The following is a 19201-nucleotide window of genomic DNA, read 5'->3' as shown; positions in this document are numbered from 1 at the left end:
TCAGAGTATTACATTTCCCTTTAGTCCGAGGATTAGGTGTTTGAAAGTGGCACTTGAATCACCTCTCTGAGATTATTAAGAAGATGATCAAGGGGCGCCTGGGTGGCGCAGTCGGTTAAGCATCCGACTTCAGCCAGGTCACGATCTCGCGGTCCGTGAGTTCGAGCCCCGCGTTGCGCTCTGGGCTGATGGCTCAGAGCCTGGAGCCTGTTTCCGATTCTGTGTCTCCTCTCTCTCTGCCCCTCCCCCGTTCATGCTCTGTCTCTCTCTGTCCCAAAAATAAATAAATAAACGTTGAAAAAAAAATTAAAAAAAAAAGAAGATGATCAAATTGGGGTGCCTGGGTGGCTCAGTCGGTTGAGAGTCCAACTTCGGCTCAGGTCATGATCTTACGGTTCTTGAGTTCAGGCCCCGCATCGGGCTCTGTGCTGACAGCTCAGAGCCTGGAGCCTGCTTCAGATTCTGTGTCTCCCTCTCTCTCTGACCCTCCCCTGTTCATGCTCTTTCTCTGTCTCAAAAATAAATAAAAACATTAAAAAAAAAAAAAAGATGATCAAATCTTACAGAAAACTACAGACAGGTGATTTTCATCACCCTTGCCCCGGGGCTGTCTTCTCCTAAATCACCATAAACCATTCTGCGGTTGTAAAAGTTTTTTGTTTTATTTTGTTTTGTTTTGTCTTGTTTTCCTTAAAGCCTGACAATGACTTTTGTAGGAGGGTGGCTTGGGGGTGTCTGTGAGAAGGGAGGCTTGGCAAAGAACTCATTTCCAGGAACTAAATTTATCCCTTGGGCCTGGTCAGGCCACAGCCCCCAGGGCATTGAGTTCAGCCCTTCTTTCAAATAGGGTAACTCTTGTGCCAGTTCCAAAGCTCCTACTGCAATTCTACTTCCTATGGGCTCTTCTTTGAAAAGGAGGATTAACTGTGATTCGCATTCTTTCTCAGCCCTTCAACTAGTCCAGCTCGAGTTCTGAGAGCAAAGAGCAACAGCGAAAACACAGCACGTTGGCGCCAACCCTTCAGCTCGGGCCTCCTCTAGGTGCGGCCTTGTGGAGAATTGTTAGTTTGATTAAGTCTGATAGGCCGAGGCTGCGGGTGGGGGGGAGGAGACGAGGAAGGCCCCGCCCCCTTGGAATGGGATTGGTTCCCTCTGTCGGCGGGGCCGTGCCTTTCGCTTCCCGGTTGGATAGGTGGAGCGAAACATGTCATTAAGGTGTTGTCGACCTGAACCCGTAGGTGTGGGCTGTTCCCTCACTTTGTGGTTTTAGATTTTCAAAGGGGCGGCCTTCTTATTGGTTATGGGATCAGGTTCCTGAAGCTGGTCTTCTGTACCTTGAAAAATGTCCTCGTAACAGAAGGCGCCAAGGAGCTGAAGTGCAGTTCACACACAGGAGAGAAAATGACGAAGGTTCCTCAGGGGTTTGATTTCAGTTTCTTAAATGACGAAGAAGCCAGGAAGATCCTTCAGGTGCTGGAAAGAAATGAGGAGCTGCAGAGGGCAGACAAGGACAGGATCAGGTACACAGCCAACTCCTCTCACTCTTTTCCCGGGGCCGTGCGGGGGCCCGGGCGCGCGCGGAGGGGGCGCGCGGCTGGGGCGGCGCACCTGTCGGGGCCTCCGGGGGAGCGCGCCGCCCCGCGGGGGAAAGCGGAGTTCGGTTTCTCCCGCGAGGGCCGTGGGCGTCCCGGGCGGGCTGGCGTGCGCGTCTCCGGGGCGGGCACGGCCTTCGGAGCGTTTCTCTTTCCGAGTGGGTCCCGCCGAGCCGCCCCGGCCGGCACACGTGGGCGGCGGGCGGCCGCGGGGGCCCGGGCGGGGTGGGCTCGGACGTCCCCGGAGCGCTCGCCGGGGGCGGAGGCCGGCTGGGCGGGCGAAAAGGGGCGGGGGCGCTGCGCGGCGCGAGGTCCTGGCGGGCGCGCACCCACGTGCTTTCTGACACCGGTCCTGCAGGCGGTCCGCCCTCGCCGGTGTCGCTCTCCCTCTGCCCTCGCCGACAGTCGGCGGCGCCTGGGAGAGATGGCATCTCCCCGGCGGCGAAGTGGTCCCACCCCAAGGGCCGGAACTCCACAACTTGCCAAATTGTGTGGAGTGAGCTGGCCTCGGATTGGGACGCGCGGAGTGCCCACAACGCGTGGGTCTCCTTGCCGGTAGTGCTGCGCAGTTTCACCCTTAACCTTACTATGCAGTGTTACAGCTCAGGGATTAGATACCAGAGAATAAAATCGAGAGCTCCTTGCCTGGGATGTAAATGAACCCGTTTTTCTGCTGGCAAATTGCCGGATAGGCCCTGGAACGAATACGAGGACTTTCTCACCGATTCTAGAATAGTCACATCCAAGGCCTTCTCCGGATGGCCGAATTCGGGCCATCACTCTCAGACCAAAAAGTGTGTCATTCATTGGAATTTGGCAAACCGTTTCGTTTGTGAGCAGCTTCTTGGTGATGTGGGTTCTAGGTTTCCCCCTCCTTTCACAGATTCCAGGGCCCATCCCTCGCCCTCCCCAGGAAAAAAACCTCCAAAGATACGCTTCACCTAGGAAAACCCTACTTGGTCTTTGTAGAAGTAATTAGAATACATGGAACCCAAAGCCCTGTCTTCACACCTCTTTGGTAGATACATCTCTTGAAGTTGGAGGATGTGTATTTCACATCATCATATTCTGCCTTTAGAAAAACAGGCTCCATCATTTCCTCATTGCGTGTCCACGCCCATACACATCCACGTGCGTGCACCCATACATATGCACGTGCACCATCCACAGGCACACCCAGCCTGGGGAAGGAGGACTTTAGAATTGTATGTAGTTTGTTTTCAACACATTTCCCAAAAGGACTAAGGAACTGGGGGGCTGGCGGTGTGTCCTTGGAAGGGTTTCCTGTCTCTGGAGAGGATGGGGCTTAAGTGATCCAGTATATATAGTTGGGGAAACTGAGGGGAGAATTAGGGAACAAGAGGAGGGAAGGAAGTATCCACTGAGGATGCTTCATGGCTTCTCATGACGTGTAGTTTTAGAAATAGTAATATTATGTATTTTAATTTTCATTCAAGAGAATTTTGGCTTTTTATATTTGACCTGATGTTTGCCTTGTGTTTCCTCAATAGTAGCTCATGGTGTCCATAGCAGCCGCCTTTGGGGGGAGTTAGAAGTATTCGTAGGTGGCACGGCCATTGGGCTGGGCCTTAGAAGGAAGGCGGAAACACCTTTTCCGACTGCATGAAACTCATATCCTAACTGGGGCATCAACAGAAAAAGGCATAATGCTAAGACAAGATCAGTACTGTAACTATTCAACTATTAAAAATAATCACCTCAATAATTTTTAAAATGGCATCATTAAAATATAAAAATAACTTAGGGGGTACACCTCAGTGGCTCAGTCGGTTAAGTATCCAATTTCGGCTGGTCATGATCTCCTGGTTCATGGGTTCATGAACCCCGCATTGGGCTCGTGAGCCCATGATCATGATCATGGGCTCATGATCTCCCACTTCATGAGCCCCGTGTCAGGCTCTGTGCTGACAGCTCAGAGCCTGGAACCTGCTTCAGATTCTGTGTCTCCTTCTCTCTCTGCCCCTCTCCTGCTTGGTCTCTTTGTCTCTCAAAAATGAATAAACATTAAAAATTAATTTTTTAAATAATGATTTAGGGGGGCGCCAGGGTGGCTCAATCGGTTGAGTGTCTGACTTTTTTTTTTAAGTTTATTTATTTTGAGAGAGAGTACAAGCAGGGGAGGGGCAGAGAGAGAGGGAAAGAGAGGATCCCAAGCAGGCTCCATGCTGTCAGCACAGAGCCTGATGTGGGGCTTGAACTCACCAACTGTGAGATCATGACCTGAGCAGACACCAAGAGTCAGACGCTTAACCGACTGAGCCAGCCAGGGACCGCTTCGACTTTTGATTTCAGCTCAGGTCATGATCCCAGGGTTGTGGGATGGAGCCCTGAGTCGGACTCCATGCTGAGCATGGAGCCTGCTTGGGATTCTCCTTCTCTCTCTCTCTCTCTCCCCCTCTGCCACTCTCCTCCACTTGTGTGCTTTCCCTGTCTCTCTCTCTCTCTCTAAAAAATAAATAAAATAAAAATAAAAATAACTTAGGGACATTGGACACTTGGGCCAAATGCTCAAGGCAATTATTTCTAGTACGTTCTTTCCCGCTGGTTAATTCCTGAACCCCACTATCACATCCCCGTCACTGGGTAGCAGTCTGATGGCCTTGCGCTGCTCACCAGCTCACGTGCGTGGCTTTAGTAGCAGATGCTGACATGCAGAGAAGACCTGAGATAACATGTCAACTTGGCTGCCGCTGCTCATTTTGTGATCATATTTTCCAATCAAAAGTCAGGACGCATGACTTATCATGCAAGAGTATTATGTAGGAGACAGTACAACAGGCCTGTCTGAGAAACTCTGGGAGGGCTTTTCCCCGCTATCCCAAAAGAAAGCATTTCCTGTGAAAGCTTCATAAGCCAACGTGGCATAAAACAAAGAGGCAATTACCATTAATTGATACGGAAGAAATTTTGAGCTTTCCTAGCCCCCAAAATAACCTCTTTCAGGTGTTTCTGAAACCTTAGGACACATCTTGATGAATGATGCCCAGGATAAGTCAAGGTAAAGCACAGACGCTCGCACACACAGTTCCAAACCTCACGGCTTGTGTGCTGAGTGTAGCTCCCCAGGGAAGGAGCTTGGCAGGGCCACTCTCGCCACTTGGGGTGCGCGGCCTCCACAAAGCCTCCCTGCGAAACATGTGCTAAATGTTATTTTTGCTTTTTACTTTTTTCCGTAAAAGTGAAAATCATCTTCGGATTTCATTTGGTTGGTGAAAACAGGTACTAATGTCAGATTTGCATAAAAGCAAAGTGGCTTAATGCAAACTTTGGAATATGGGTGGGGAAGAAGAGTATCTGAATTGAGAAAGAGTCTTAAGATATCTTGGCTAGAACAGGGCGCCTGGGTGGCTCAGTCGGTTGCGTGTCCGACTTTGGCTCAGGTCGTGATCTCACGGTTTGTGAGTTCAAACCCCGCATCGGGCTCTGTGCTGAGAGCAAGGAGCCTGCTTCAGATCCTCTGTCTCCCTCTCTCTGCCCCTCTCCCACTTGTGTGCACGTGCATACTCTCTCACTCTCTGTCTCTAAAAAATAAATAAGCATTAAAAAAAAAAAAAAGACATCTTGGCGAGAACAATAAGGGACCAAATGGAGAAGTTTGTCAAGTTTGCTGGTTGGGGCACAACTGAGGAGTTCATTTATATCTATAATAAGCTTGAGGTGTCTACAAGCCAACTAAGAAGTATCTTATAGTCAGAAATATAGAACCACAGTTGTCATGCGGGGCCAGAGATGCCCAGAGGTTGATGTTAAAGGCAAGAGAGTAGTTGAATTCATTGTGTGAGACCCAATAGCCCCACCCATAGACATGGTCCTGAACACACAGAACTGCCCCTGCTCTTCCCTCATCGGTATCAGATCTCTCTGGCCCCAGCTTAGTGGGAAAGTATTTGCATTAAATATTATTTATGTTCCTGATAAAGAGTTTATTCAAATACTGAAGAAAAACACTAAGATTCAAACTGATAAACAGGCAAAAGATAAAAATAAGTTGTTCATGCTCGAAGATATCCCAACAGTAAACAAAACATTATGGGAAAATGTTCACCCTCACAGTGATAAAGAAATGCGAATGGAAGTAATATCAAAATACCACTTTTAAAAATAACAGGAAAAAACTGTGGGTGAAGGTAGGCATGAAATGGATAGATTCAGCATCTTGTTAGTGGCATAATAATAATAATAACAATTGTAAGTGGAATACAATCCTTTTGGTAAACAATATGGTGCTACCTGTAAAGTTATGCCTTAACCTTGACCCAGTCCAATTCTTGGATATTTCTCATTAGTAGGAGTCTGGGGTAGAGAAGATGGCCACACCAACATTTATTAAGTGCTGCCTTTTATAATAGTAATTACTGTGATTTTGATAACAACTCACATTTATCAATCCCTTACTGTATACTAGGCACTGTACTAAACGTGTTACATGTGTTTAATTGTCCCAATAACCTTGTTATGCACACACTTGAATTTCCATTTCACACAGAAGGAAACAGCTTAACAAAGGTTGAGTATCTTGTCCAAGTTAAGCAACAGAGCCAGAATTTAAATCCAGATCTAACTTAAAAATTATTTTACCCATCAGCATTGAATAATCCTCAGCACCATCCTTTGGGGGTAAGTTGTGTTGATGGCTTTGTACAGAAGGAAACTGAAATGTCTCAGGGTTAAGGAACTTGCCCAAGGTCACACAGATCCCCAGTGACAGCTAGAATTTGAACCCAAATAAATTCTTTCCACTGTACTGTATTTTTCCCCGAGGAAAAACAAGACATTTACTCTCAGATATTAATTACAGTATTAAAAAATAGTGGGAAAATAATACCAACATAGTGGGACATTTCTAATCTAAATATCCAATAAAAGTTCAGTCATTGTAATCGACGATTGTGAAGATAACTATCTTGCCCAGTTCGATATTTTAATTTTACCTTTACCGACTATCTTGTTGTAAAGCTGGTGTAGACCCCTCAAGCTCAGCACGAACACAGGTGAGGGGCAATGCTTATGAGTCATTGGTCTGTGAAAAAGCAGACTGAAAATACTGACTGTGTTGTTATTTCAGTTTCTTCTGGGGACGGCAACTAGAAAAAAATAGGCAAAAATCTACGCTTCTCCTTTTGGTGAATCTCTGGGGCCTGACGTAGCTCCCGGCACATGGTGGACAGACAGTAAACATTTGCTGGAAGGACTGGGCTTGCCTGGCAGCCATGAGTGTCTCTTGTCTGCCCTCGAGTTCAGCACTGCTAGGATGGGGAAAGGCTGTGTGATGTGCATTGCTGGGCAGCAATGCTGGGCACCTGCCGTCTCCTGAGGCTCCAGGAAGGCAGAGGAGGGGAAGGGTACTGGATTCCGTGGCTTAGAGGTCAGAGACCCCGAGGACAGGCAAGGTGCCAGCATGCAGTAGACTTTCAGCGAATACTTCCTTGATGGGAAATTCATGGCCTGCATGGGCCAGAGTCAGGGGCTTCCGAAATCCCTAGCTTTTCTCCCCACTTTAACTCAGTGTGTTTTACCTTCTTCCCCTTTCCCCAGATCCCCTCCACGCTCCAGACAGGATTCCTCCCACCTCTGAACCCCGAATCGCACGATAGTCTGTGTTACATTTATCCCGTCCGCCCTGTGAGTCTGGAATCTGTACTACAGAAATACTTTGAGAGCCATGGAAAGAGGTGGAAATTACCACTTCGGTTCCAGTCTGACAGTTCGGGGTAGGACTTCTCAGGCCTTGCATAGTCTGTGGTTCTCGCCACAGTGAGGAAAAATGGCTGAGAGTTAGGGTCACAGTTGATTGGCAGGTGGAAATTTTCCCCATACTTGTCTCATACTGTGGAGGCAATTGTGTGTGTGCATGTGCACATGTATATACACAAATACATGTAATATATATATATATTCATATATGTATACATATTTAATACATAAAATCTAAAAAGCATCTTTTTTAAACATTATTTCTTAAGTTTTATTTACTTATTTTCAGAGAGACAGAGACAGTGTGAGAGGGGCAAGGGTAGAGAGAGGAGGAGAGAGAGAGAATCCCAAGCAGGCTCCGCACTGTCCGCCCAGAGCCCGACATGGGGCTTGAACTCGTGAAACCATGAGATCATGACCTGAGCTGGAACCGAGAGTCAGATGCTTAACCGACTGAGCCACCCAGGTGCCCACATCTTACTTTTTTACAAATCTTTGAAAAACACAACTACCTTCTTGTCACCTCCCATGTCCGTCCCCCAACGCCACCCATCCCTGTCTCATAAATGTAACCGAAACAGAATGTGCCGAGAGATTATACCAACTACTCAGCTCACAGAACAGACAGCAACAAATCAAAAATGTTTATTTTTCCTCTTGCAGAAAACTTACAAAGTATAAGACATCACAGCACCTGATGCCATCAGGTTGTAAAATGGCAAGTCCAAATTTAGACTATCTTTGCTTAATGGCAAAGCTGTGGCCCAGGAGGGTTTTCCAGAACTTAGTTGTTTCTTTTGTTTGTTTTTTTAATGTTTATTTTTGAGAGAGAGAAACAGAGCTTGAATGAGGGAGGAGCAGAGACAGAGGGAGACAGAATCTGAAGCAGACTCCAGACTCTGAGCTGTCAGCGCAGAGCCCGATGCGGGGCTCAAACTCACCAACTGTGAGATCATGACCTGAGCTGAAGTTGGATGCTTAACCAACTGAGCCACCCAGGCGCCCCCTGAACTTAGTTGTTTCTGATTGATGTATACTATTGTACTTGAGCCGCGGCTCCAGAGGGGGAATGTTTATCAAAATGGTGGAGGGTCCATAGGTGTGGACGCTGTAGCACCTTGCAGAGTTTAAAAGCTAAGACACACAGTCTCCTGTCCTAGGCTTTCTGCCTGTCCTCTGCTGTCCCAGCCGGTGAAGTCAGCCTCTGGCTAAGAGATCGATTTTCAGGAAACACTGGACTCCTATTTATGGGACATCTACTACGTGCCAGACATTGTGTTGGCCCTGAGAATACAGCAGAGAATAAAACACAGATTCTGCACCAAATGGCTTCCATCTATGAAAGTTTTTGGTTGATGGTCAATGCTGTAAGGCGAAGTGTTCATACTAATGCAGCTTGCCCTGGAGCATCCCCGTGCGGCCTCGGGAAGGGACCATGAAGACCACCTGGAAGTCACAGGAGGACCAGGTAGGCTTGCTTGTTCTGATCGTTTAATAAGATGTGGATTAACATGGATCTCCAAGCTGTCTGCAGTTTCCAGTAACATCCAATTTAATCAATTCCTTTAATCCTAGGGGCCTTCTTTCTGTCAAACACATTCTCCTGTCCAGTTACTGCCATGGATGGGTCTCCCTGTGCAGTACATGTGGGATTACTATAGTACTGCAAGGTTTGGGGACAGTGTCCTTTTTAGCCTTTGTGACATTATAACTCTTTTAGCTTTTAAAGTCTTTCATATCTGTTTAGCCTCATCATAATCTGATAGAGCAGGTATTTTTTTTTAATGTTTATTTATTTATTGTTTTTGAGAGAGAGACAGACAGAGGGAGAGTGGGGGAGGGGCACAGAGGAGAGGGAGCATAGAATCCGAAGCAGGCTCCAGGCTCTGAGTTGTCAGCACAGAGCCCGATGGGGGGCTTGAACCCACGAACCGTGAGATTATGACCTGAACCGAAGTCCGATGCTCAGCCGACTTGAGCCAGCCAGGTGCCCCCAGAGCAAGTATTTTTATCGGTGTCAAAACCTAATGATGATGACAGTAGTAATAGCCCATATTTAGCCCTTGCTCTGTGCTGAACTCTTTATGTACACTTTCTCATTTTAATTCTCACACCCCTCTGTGTGAGAGTTAAGGGCTCTTTTTGTTAATCTCCATTCTGCAGGGGAAGGGTAGGGAAGATAAGTAACGTGGTTGAGATAATAGTGCAGGGAGTATTGGATTCGTGAAGTCCGTGTGCACTTAATTAGTACACAGCACTGCCTCCCACCATGGCATGCAAATGTTGGAGTGATTAGCCCTACACCGCCCATCTAGCTTGTAAGAGGACAGATGTTTTCACTTGAAAACTCATTTCCAGGGCGCCTGGCTGGCGCAGTCAGAAGAGCGTGTGACGTTGGATCTCAGAGTCGTGAATTCAAGCCCCACGTTTGCTGTAGAAATAACTTTAGAAAATAAAATAATAATTTTTAAAAAGCCCTCTTATTTACACTGACTATGAAATTAGAGAACATACAATTCTAGCTTGCCATGTGCCCAACTAATATCATTAAAGAAAAGGGCCTAAAAGGGGCGCCTGGGTGGCTCGGTCGGTTGAGCGTCCAACTCTTGTTTTAGGCTCAGGTCATGATCCCGCGGTTCGTGGGTTCAAGCCCCACGTTGGGCTCTGTGCTGACGGCTCAGAGCCCGGAGCCTGCTTCAGATTCTGTGTCTCCCTCTCCCTGCCCCTCCCTGGTTCATGCTCTCTGTTTCTCTCTCTCAAAGAGTAAACATTAAAAAGAAAAAAAAAGGGCCTAATGGATGTTAGGGTACAACCGGTGGTTATTTGCCATATATAGAAAAAATTGCAGGTAACCATTTATGTTTTAAAAAGGATGTACGTGGGGTGCCTAGGTGGCTCAGTCTGTTTAGCGTCTGACTTCGGCTCAGGTCATGATCTCTCAGTTCATGGGTTCGCACCCTCCGTCAGGCTCTGTGCTGACAGCTCAGAGTCTGGAACCTGCTTCAGATTCTGTGTCTCCCTTTCCCTCTGCCCCTCCCCTGCTTATACTCTGTCTCTCTGTCTCTGTCTCTCTCAAAATTAAACATTGAAGAAAAAAAAGAAAAAGCATGTATGCATTTTGTAAGGATATGCTCCAAACTGTTAAGATGGCTATCTCTTGGGCATGATATTTAAAGGAACTCTAACCATTTTCCTATTATTTTATTTCTAATAATTATTATGGGTTATTAAGAATGATGGCTATTTCTTTTTTCTTTAAGATTTTATATTTTTTTATGTAATCTCTATACCAGTATAGGGCTCGAACTTACAACCCTGAGGTCAAGAGTCGTTTGCTCTACCTACCCAGCCAGCCAGATACCCCGATGGCTATTTCTTTTGATAATAAATACAAAATATTTGACTATCTTTTTAAACTTCATATCTTTCAAAATAATTTGTCTTAAAAAAAACCTGGATGTTTTTCTGCCCTTTGCTTGATTATGTTTTATACATATTGTAATGTTAATATATCCGTGGGTACGTTAGGTTCTGTACAGTCAATCTTGACATGGTCAAGGATTGTCTTAGGGATGGAGAGTATCACACACCTAGCAGATGCTTTAATTAATTGGACCTTAACTTATGTCTGTGAAGGAATGCAAAGTAAGGGAAAGAAAGGTTTGGGGAAGCCAAGGACAAAAAAAAGGTCAGGTTAAGCCTCGTCAGAAAACGTTTTTATTCCTGTTGGCACACATGAGTCTTAAGACTGAACCAGCTGGCTTCGAGCCCTGCTGAAGCAATTTGGGTCTGTTTTTCTGCAGTTAGTTCTGCATAGGCCCCATATTTGAGAGCTGTAGGCTCACCTCTCTTTCCTCAGGAATGTTTCCTTATTGGCATTGTCAATGGCCCTGTTTAAAGGCCATACTTAAAGTCTCAGCTTGGCATACCACAGGAGCCAGCTTCCTCATTCCACGTGCATTAGGCTTTCTAGATGAAGGAGGAAATTGGGGGCAGCCGTGACCAAACTCCCCACTTCCCAAGGAAAGGTTGTGGTGTTTTATATTTCTATCAAGGTTGCTTTGGTTTCAACTTTAAAACAGTGCATTTCACAGCAGTGGAAGGGGGAAGGGGGCTGGGGGCAGACGGAAGAGTAACCCGGCAACCACAGCTCTGTTCTCCAGATTTGTTAAGAAGATGTGTTGTCCAGGTTTTGGGAGGGGCCGTGCTCCCTCTGAAGGCACTCGGGAAGGATCTGTTACCCTGTTACCGGCCGGGCCGGCCGGGCCGTCTCCTAGTTTGTGGTAGTTCCTTGGCCCATGGCAGTGTAACACCAGTCTTCACAGGGCGTGTATGCGTCTGTCTCTGTCCAAATTTTCCCCTTTTGATAAGGACATCCGATGTCCAATCGGATTGGATTAGAGTACACTTATTGGATTAGAGTACACCTTAATGAGTTCATTTTAATTTGAATAGCTCTGTAAAGTCCCTATCTCCAAATAAGGTCATAGTCTGAGGAACTGGGGGTTAGGACTCTCCTATGTCTTTCTTAGAGGACACAATTTAACCTGTAACAGTAAGGCTGGTTCAGTACTTTAAAATAGATTACTGTAAACCACCGTACTGACGGTCTAAAGAACAAAAGTGTGATCACATTAATTGATGCAGAAAAGCATTTGACAGAATTGAACACGCATTCATGATAAAAACTCTTGGCAAGAAAGACATAGAACCTGATGAAAGGCATCTGCAAGAAAATTTATAGCCAACATCATATCTAATGGTAAAAGACTAAATGTTTTTTCCCAAAGATCAGAAACAAAGCAAGGATGTACAATCTTTGTACAAGGATGTACAAGCGTCTGACTGTGGCTTAGGTCATGATCTCAACAGCTCGTGAGTTTGAGCCAGCCCCGCATCAGGCTCTATGCTGACAGCTCAGAGCCTGGAGCCTGCTTCAGATTCTGTCTCACTCTCTCTCTGCCTCTCCCCAGCTCACATTCTGTCTCTCTCTCTCTCAAAAATAAATAAAAACATTTTAAAAAATGTTAAAAAAGAAAAAAGAAAATCCCCCAAAAACATCTGCCAAAAAAAAAAAAAAGAAGTCCTGGAATTAAGAAGTAAATGTAGCAAGGTAATAGGATATAAGATCAATAAACAAAATCTATTGAGTTTCCATATAGTAGGAATGAACCATTAGAAAAGCAAGGGAATTGAATAGAGAAAACAATTTTGAAAATGAAGAATAAAATTGAAGGAATCACAGTACTTAGATTTTAAGGCTTTACTGTAAAGCTACTGTAATCAACATAGCATAGTATTTGTGAAGGGAAAGACCTTTAGATTAATAGAACAGTATAGAGTCCAGAAGTAGACCCCAAAATGCAACCAATGGATACACACACACACACATATTTTTTTTACAAAGGTGCAAAGGCAATTCAATGAAGGATAGTCTTTTCAACAGATGGTGTTGGGATAATTGGGCACAAGGCTGGAAATGTTTTCTTCACCCCGAATGAAACCCATCAGTTTTTCTTAATTTCAGCCCCTCCTCCTACCCCCCCCCCCCCACTACCCCCACCTCCCCTCCCCCAGTTACTGGTAATCACCCATCTGCTTTCTATGTATTTACCTATTTGGGATGTTTCATATAAATGGAACCATCCAATATGTAACTTTTTGCATCTGCCTTAGTTAGGTTAATATTTTCAAGGTTGATTCACCTTGTAGGATTTATCTACACTTTGTGCTTTTTTATAACCAAATGATATTCCATTGTATGTACATGCCACAATTTGTTTATCCATTCTTCTGTTGATTAACATTTGGGTTGTTTCCGCTTTTTGGCTATTGTGAATAGTGTTGCTATGAGCTCACCTACAAGGATGTGAGTCCCTGTTTGCAGTTCTTTTGAGTATAGACCCAGGAGTGGAATTACTGTGATATTCCGTAACTCTGTATTTAACTTTTTAGGAACCATCAAACTGTTTTCTCCCACATTGACTTTATACAGTTGTGATCATATTGTGTATGTTTTTGTTTATTTATGTAACATCTAACATAAAAATCACCCCTTCAAATTAAAGATTCATAGTCAACATTATTTTTTGTGGCTGTATACTGTTTTATATATATTTTATAATTTAATCTTTTAATATTTTAGCCACTTTGATTTTTTTATTATTTTTAAAATAAAAATTTTTTTTAACATTTATTTATTTTTTAGAGACAGAATGGGGGAGGGGTAGAGAGAGAACGAGACACAGAATCCAAAGCAGGCTCCAGGCTCTGAGCTGTCAGCACAGAGCCCGATGTGGGGGTCTAACTCAAGAACTGTGAGATCGTGACCTGAGCTGAAGTCAGATGCTTAACCGACTGAGCCACACGCCCCAATTTTTTCTTATTTTTTGCTTCGTGTTGCTTTATTAGATAACACTGTGACAAACCTTTGTGATAACATTGTTAATTCCATTTAAATTGTTTCTGTAGGGCAAATTCCACAAAGTAGAATTATTAGTTTATAGCACATTTTCTAAATTCTTATGACCTGTTACCAAATTACTTTCCTAAAAATGTTATGCCAAATTTCACCTTGACCGGCAGTGTGGGAAGCCTACTATTTTATCTTACCCTCCCAGACCTGGATGGTATTATTATTTTTAAAAATCCTTGCTAATTTTGTAGGAAAAAAAAAAAAAGAAAGAAAATTTTAATTTATTTAAAAAAAAAATTTTTTTTTTCAACGTTTATTTATTTTTGGGACAGAGAGAGACAGAGCATGAATGGGGGAGGGGCAGAGAGAGAGGGAGACACAGAATTGGAAACAGGCTCCAGGCTCTGAGCCGTCAGCCCGGAGCCTGACGCGGGGCTCGAACTCACGGACCGCGAGATCGTGACCTGGCTGAAGTTGGACGCTTAACCGACTGCGCCACCCAGGCGCCCCAGAAAATTTTAATTTAATTTCTAGCACTGGTTATAATGAACTTGAACTTTTTTCATATGTGTACACTTCATGGTTTGTGAGTTGTCTATTCATATCTTTGCCTATTTTTATTTTGGGATTTGTGTTCAAAATGCTCTTTGTCATACATAAGGGATCTAACCATGGCTTTAACAAATTTGGGACAAATTTTTCTGACGTAACAGGATATCTAGAAGTAGGCAACCACTGGCTGGGTTAGTGGTGTAGGATGTCAGGATGGTGTCTTGCGACACAAGATGGCTGCAACTGCTCTGAACATCACATTTCTGTCCCAGGCATGAAGAAGGGAAGATGGTGGAGCCAATTATACCTGCCATTTATCATGGAAGTAAAAGCTTTCCCGTATGCCGTCCCAGTAGATTCCTCCTGATGTCTCATTGACCAGAACCGTATCATAAGGCCACCCTTGCTACAAGGGAATTGAGAAACCAGGAAGTGGGATTCAGATGTTTGGCTTAGACCAATCATGATCCCTCCCCTGAAACTGAATACTTTGCTGCCCACAACAAAACCAGAAAGGAGAGTAACTGGGGAGATTAGATTCCGTCTGACATAGTATCTCATTGTGTGTATGTTTTTTTATTGATTTATATATTTCTGTATACTTAAGGAAATTGACTTTTGTCCTGTTTATTACAAATACATTTCCCAGTTTTCAGTTTTCACTTCTATTTATCTGACTCATAAGGAATTTTTTTTCCATCTTTATAGAACAAAATGTACCAGGTTTTAAAAAATGTTCTTTTTAAGATTAGAAAGTTCTACCATCTAGAGATTAGGTCAACATTCATTCACCTCTACCTTTTAAAAATCTTTTTAAAAAACTAACTTTTTTGACATGCCTGGGTGGCTCAGTCAGTTAACATCCGACTTCGACTCAGGTCATGATCTCACAGGTTCGTGAGTTTGAGCCCCATGATGGGCTCTGTGCTGACAGTTTGGAGCCTGCAGCCCGCTTCAGATTCTGTGTCTCCCTTTCTCTCTGCCCTCCCCCTCTCAAAAATAAATAAACATTAAAAAAAAATTTTAAAGCTCACTTTTTAATGATCTGATATATATTTTATCTTTAGAGTAGGATAATTCTGCAAATTGATTTTTTTCCCCAAATGGCTAGCAAATTTATTTCCATCTACTTCTAAGGCCTGTGGTTGTTCCTTTTAGAGAAAGAACTGGGGAAAACATAATAACAGCAACAAAGTGTTGATAAGGCAAATCCTATGCCATCAGCTATCGTGAAACTAAGAAGGAAATTGTAGGGAAGAGGCTCTTGTACAGAGAAGTGTGATTTGTACATCTATTAATACACATAGATAATGGGTCATGTTTCAGTTTTCTTCCTCTTCCCGTTTTCTATGCCAGGTAGCAAACCCAAGTGAAGGTAGACCATTCATCCTGAGATCTGCTTCAAGTGACCTGGTTGTCTTTTTGGTTCTTTTGACAGTCAAACCAGTACCCTGGTAAGATGATGTAAGTTTTTAATGTATAACAGAATTAATCTGCTTTAGAAATTGATCACAAGGAGGCGTACCTGGGCGGCTCATTTGGTTAAGCGTCCAACTCTTGACATCGGCTCAGGTCATCATCTTATAGCGTGGTTTGTGAGATTGAGTCCCACGTCGGGGGGCTTTGCACTGACAGCCGGGAACCTGCTTGGGATCCTTAGTCTCCCTCTCTCTCTGCCCCTCCCCTGCTCTTGGGCTCACGCACACTCTCTCTCTCTCTCAAAACAAATAAACGTTAAAAAAATTAATCACAAGGATAAGTGATTAACAAGATTACTAGACAAACAAGCAAACAAAATTAAAACCTCGCATGTTGTGAATTTAATGTTTACCTCTCACAAGGGAGCTGGCACACAGCTCTTGAGGATATCATCGTCGGCACATCAATCACGGTCCCACCAGGAAAACAGAAAGTAGTCCTCATGTAGAATAGAATGTAGTGCAGTGAATTGGTTACAGGGTGGTAAAAAGAGATACCAATCAGGGAACATTGAGGCAAAACTGAGACTGGCAGCTACAGGAAGCCTGGAGGCAGCAGTGTGCTGGTAACTAGCTCCCCCTGGAGAAAAAAAAATGCCTTGATTTGTAGCATTGGCCAATTTCCAGCTAGCATTAGTTTAACAACCAGCTTGCAAAATTCCTGAGTATTTAACAATCTGCCCTTGTGAGCCAGTACAAGCCAGCTCTGGCACACCCCTGGTTGGGGAGGAAAAGGGAGCAGGTGGTGTTATCCAAGCCTAGGCTGTGATCCCCGCCCCCGCCCCGAGAGAAACTGCAGCCAACCGTGCAGGTCTGTCTGGGGATTTGGAGGCATGGGGAAGGCGATCACTGCCAGAAGTTTTGCATGAAGCGGAGGAGGAGAAAACCCTGATTTCTTCCTTCTTCTCGCCCTCCAGTCTCCTGCCAGTGTCTGGCTGGAAGCAGCTGACTGGTGGTGACAGCCTAGAGATTCAGCTTGCAGAGCTCATGGGCCAGCAGCACTGAGCAGAGCAGGGGAAGGACAGTTCCTTGTTGTCTTTTCTCTCCTGTTCCTGTTGTCCTCTTCCTTCGTCCTGTAGAGTCTGCAGTTTCTCACTGCCCAGGCTTAAATTGCTAAAGCTTTGCTTCCCGCCAGATAATTCTTACGCATTTTCCTTCCTGTTATCCTGTACAACTGTCCATGGTCATTCTGTGTTGTTTCACCGTGATTCCCCTCACTTCGGCACCTTTTGGGAGTTGCCGCCTTCTGCTCTGGCTTCCCCGGGCTGCTGCTTCTCCGTGCCTCTACTTCCTGTGTCCTGCCCAGTTTCCATCTTGCTGCTGTGAGTCAGGGTCTTTGGGTAGAAAGGAGTCTCACTAAGGGCACCTAATGTAGAGAGGGCTTTGCAGAAAGGTTACACGTGGACTGAAACTGGAGTTTGAAGGACGTGGGGAACCAACACGGCTCCAGGGACCAGCCACCCTCTCTGCTTGCACGTCACAGCCCACACTGCCCTCTTAGGATGCCCTTGATTGTTTGGCTGCTGCTTTTCACATTCTCTGGTCCGGTTCCTCATGGACATGACCATCCTGCCAGGTCACATGACACCTCTCTGGCCAGCCCGTAGATGGTCTGCCTTAGGGTCAGTCTGTAGCACCCTCTGGGGGCAAGTGTAGTAACTGCAGTTCCTGAGCAGGGGCCATAGACCATCTAGTTCAGCTAAAAGTGATACAGTGTTGGTGTGGCAGGCGCTAAGAAGGGGCTTGCACTTGCTTTCTGTGTGCCCACCTGTGCACTAAGATACTTGTTGTCTTCTTGGTCTCTATGAGGACAGGTCCTGGCCCACGGGCTCTGCTAAGACATGGGTTCTCAAACCTGGCTGAAATGACAACCACCTGAGAAGCTCTCAAAATTAAGCAATGCCAGGCCCCCACCCTGACATTCTGGCTTAATTGGTCTGTGATCAGGCTGGGCATGGGTATCTTTTTAAAGCTCCCTAGATGACTCCCTTGTGCAGGAAGCAATTCCAGCCTGGCTGCCTGGGCATCGGGCACTGACTCCTCCTGGCACATCTTTCCTACACTCCTTTGCACAACTTCAGGGAGTGTTGATTTTCCGGAAACCCTGTGGTTTGGGAGGGGAGAGCCAGGAGTCCTAGCAAAGGACAATGGAGAGGGCTGTGCCTGCATCAGATGTAAGGAACCTTGTTTCTAGTGCTTTCCCACTTTAAAATTGCTTGGTGGGGGGGGGGGGGGCGCCTGGGTGGCTCAGTCCGTTGAGCGTCCGACTTCAGCTCAGGTCATAATCTCATGGTTCGTGGGTTCGAGCCCTGCGTCGGGCTCTGTGCTGACAGCTCAGACCCTGGAGCCAGCTTCGGAATCTGTGTCTCCCTCTCTTTCTGCCCCTCCCCTGCTCATGCTGTGTCTCTCTGTCTCTCAAAAATTAATAAACATTTAAAAATTTTTTTTAAATCAAAAAATAAAATAAATAAAACTGCTTGGTAGGATAAAAAGGCAACCTTCTGTCCCTGGAGCTGTTTAGTCTGGCAACGGGAAGAAGTGCTTTTTGCTTTTTGTTGCTTTGTTTTGTTTCACTGCCCACTAAGAGTGGGTTATGCACAAACACAAACGCTGTAATATCCACAAGCAGCTTAGATCCTGTTCTTGGGAACTTGCTGTCTTGCTGTAGCCACAGGTCCTGCACACTGACTGTTGAGTGGTCATGTTCAAGGTCAGGAAGTAGGAGGGAACAGATAAAGAAGCCAACGGGGAAGCCCAAGGAGTTTCTGAAAGGGAAAAACAGCCTGGGGTCAGTACAGATTGGCCGGAGGCAAGAGGAAGGAATTGTGTACCTCTCTGTGCTGATGCTGTGATTATTCAGGAATACTTGACTGGTGACATCTTAACTATATGCACTAGTATAAAGCCTACTGGGTGCACTTGAGCCCCCTAAATAAGGTAGAAAGAATGAATACGATTATCCTTGTTTTCCCCAGAAATTATTAGCCTGATTTCTCTCTTTTCTCAAAGAGTCTCAGGACATAGTTAGGTCCATTGGTGGATGTGGGACTTGAACATGGGACTCTGACGGTGCCCAAGGCATTTGTGCCCCATGTTCTGTGGCCCTGTGGGTGAAGTGATCCGGGCAAGGGATGGTGGAGGCAGGTGGACAAGTGTAGGTTCGAAGGGAAATTAATACCTCAGTTTTAAGGGCGTTAAATGGCAGTTGAGAGGACATGTGATCAGAGATCATCGCAGTGGCAGTGTGGGGTCAGGTCGAGGGCCCCTGTGATCTCCATCAGTCCCACCCCCGGCAGCCACACCAGTGAGCTCACCATCCACGTGAGCCCCGAGGCTGCCCATGAATCGAGGCTCCCCCCCACCGTTGTTAAGTGGGCATCCTTAATGGTTGTCAAATGTAGCTGACACGCAGGCAGGAGTGGTAGCAGGGCCCTGGAGCTCCGCAGACA

The 19201-nt window shown here is 45.5% G+C and overlaps 1 protein-coding gene and 1 long non-coding RNA gene across 4 annotated transcripts in view; one reads left to right on the top strand and one right to left on the bottom strand.

The window, feature by feature from the left end:
• Positions 1-638: 638 nt before the first annotated feature.
• On the bottom strand, positions 639-17438 carry LOC123380319. The gene is made up of 2 exons (XR_006585888.1): positions 16106-17438; positions 639-1491 (listed from the first exon to the last, which is right to left on the bottom strand). It is a non-coding gene; the product is annotated as an uncharacterized LOC123380319 (long non-coding RNA).
• The window catches only part of EXPH5 (exophilin 5), an 83127-nt gene continuing 65308 nt past the window's right edge, over positions 1383-19201 (top strand). For 2 of the 3 annotated variants that reach the window (XM_019811253.3, XM_019811252.3), the window contains exon 1: positions 1395-1520. In XM_019811253.3, the coding sequence (XP_019666812.2) occupies positions 1402-1520 (119 nt within the window). In that variant the 5' untranslated portion in view covers positions 1395-1401. Of the gene's footprint in view, positions 1521-8467; positions 8776-19201 lie in introns of all 3 variants that reach the window. The other variant, XM_019811254.2, reaches the window with a different exon arrangement.

The sequence above is a fragment of the Felis catus genome, chromosome D1, assembly GCF_018350175.1.
Source record: "Felis catus isolate Fca126 chromosome D1, F.catus_Fca126_mat1.0, whole genome shotgun sequence".
Lineage (NCBI taxonomy): Eukaryota > Metazoa > Chordata > Mammalia > Carnivora > Felidae > Felis > Felis catus.
This window is presented reverse-complemented; position numbering and strand designations above follow the sequence as displayed.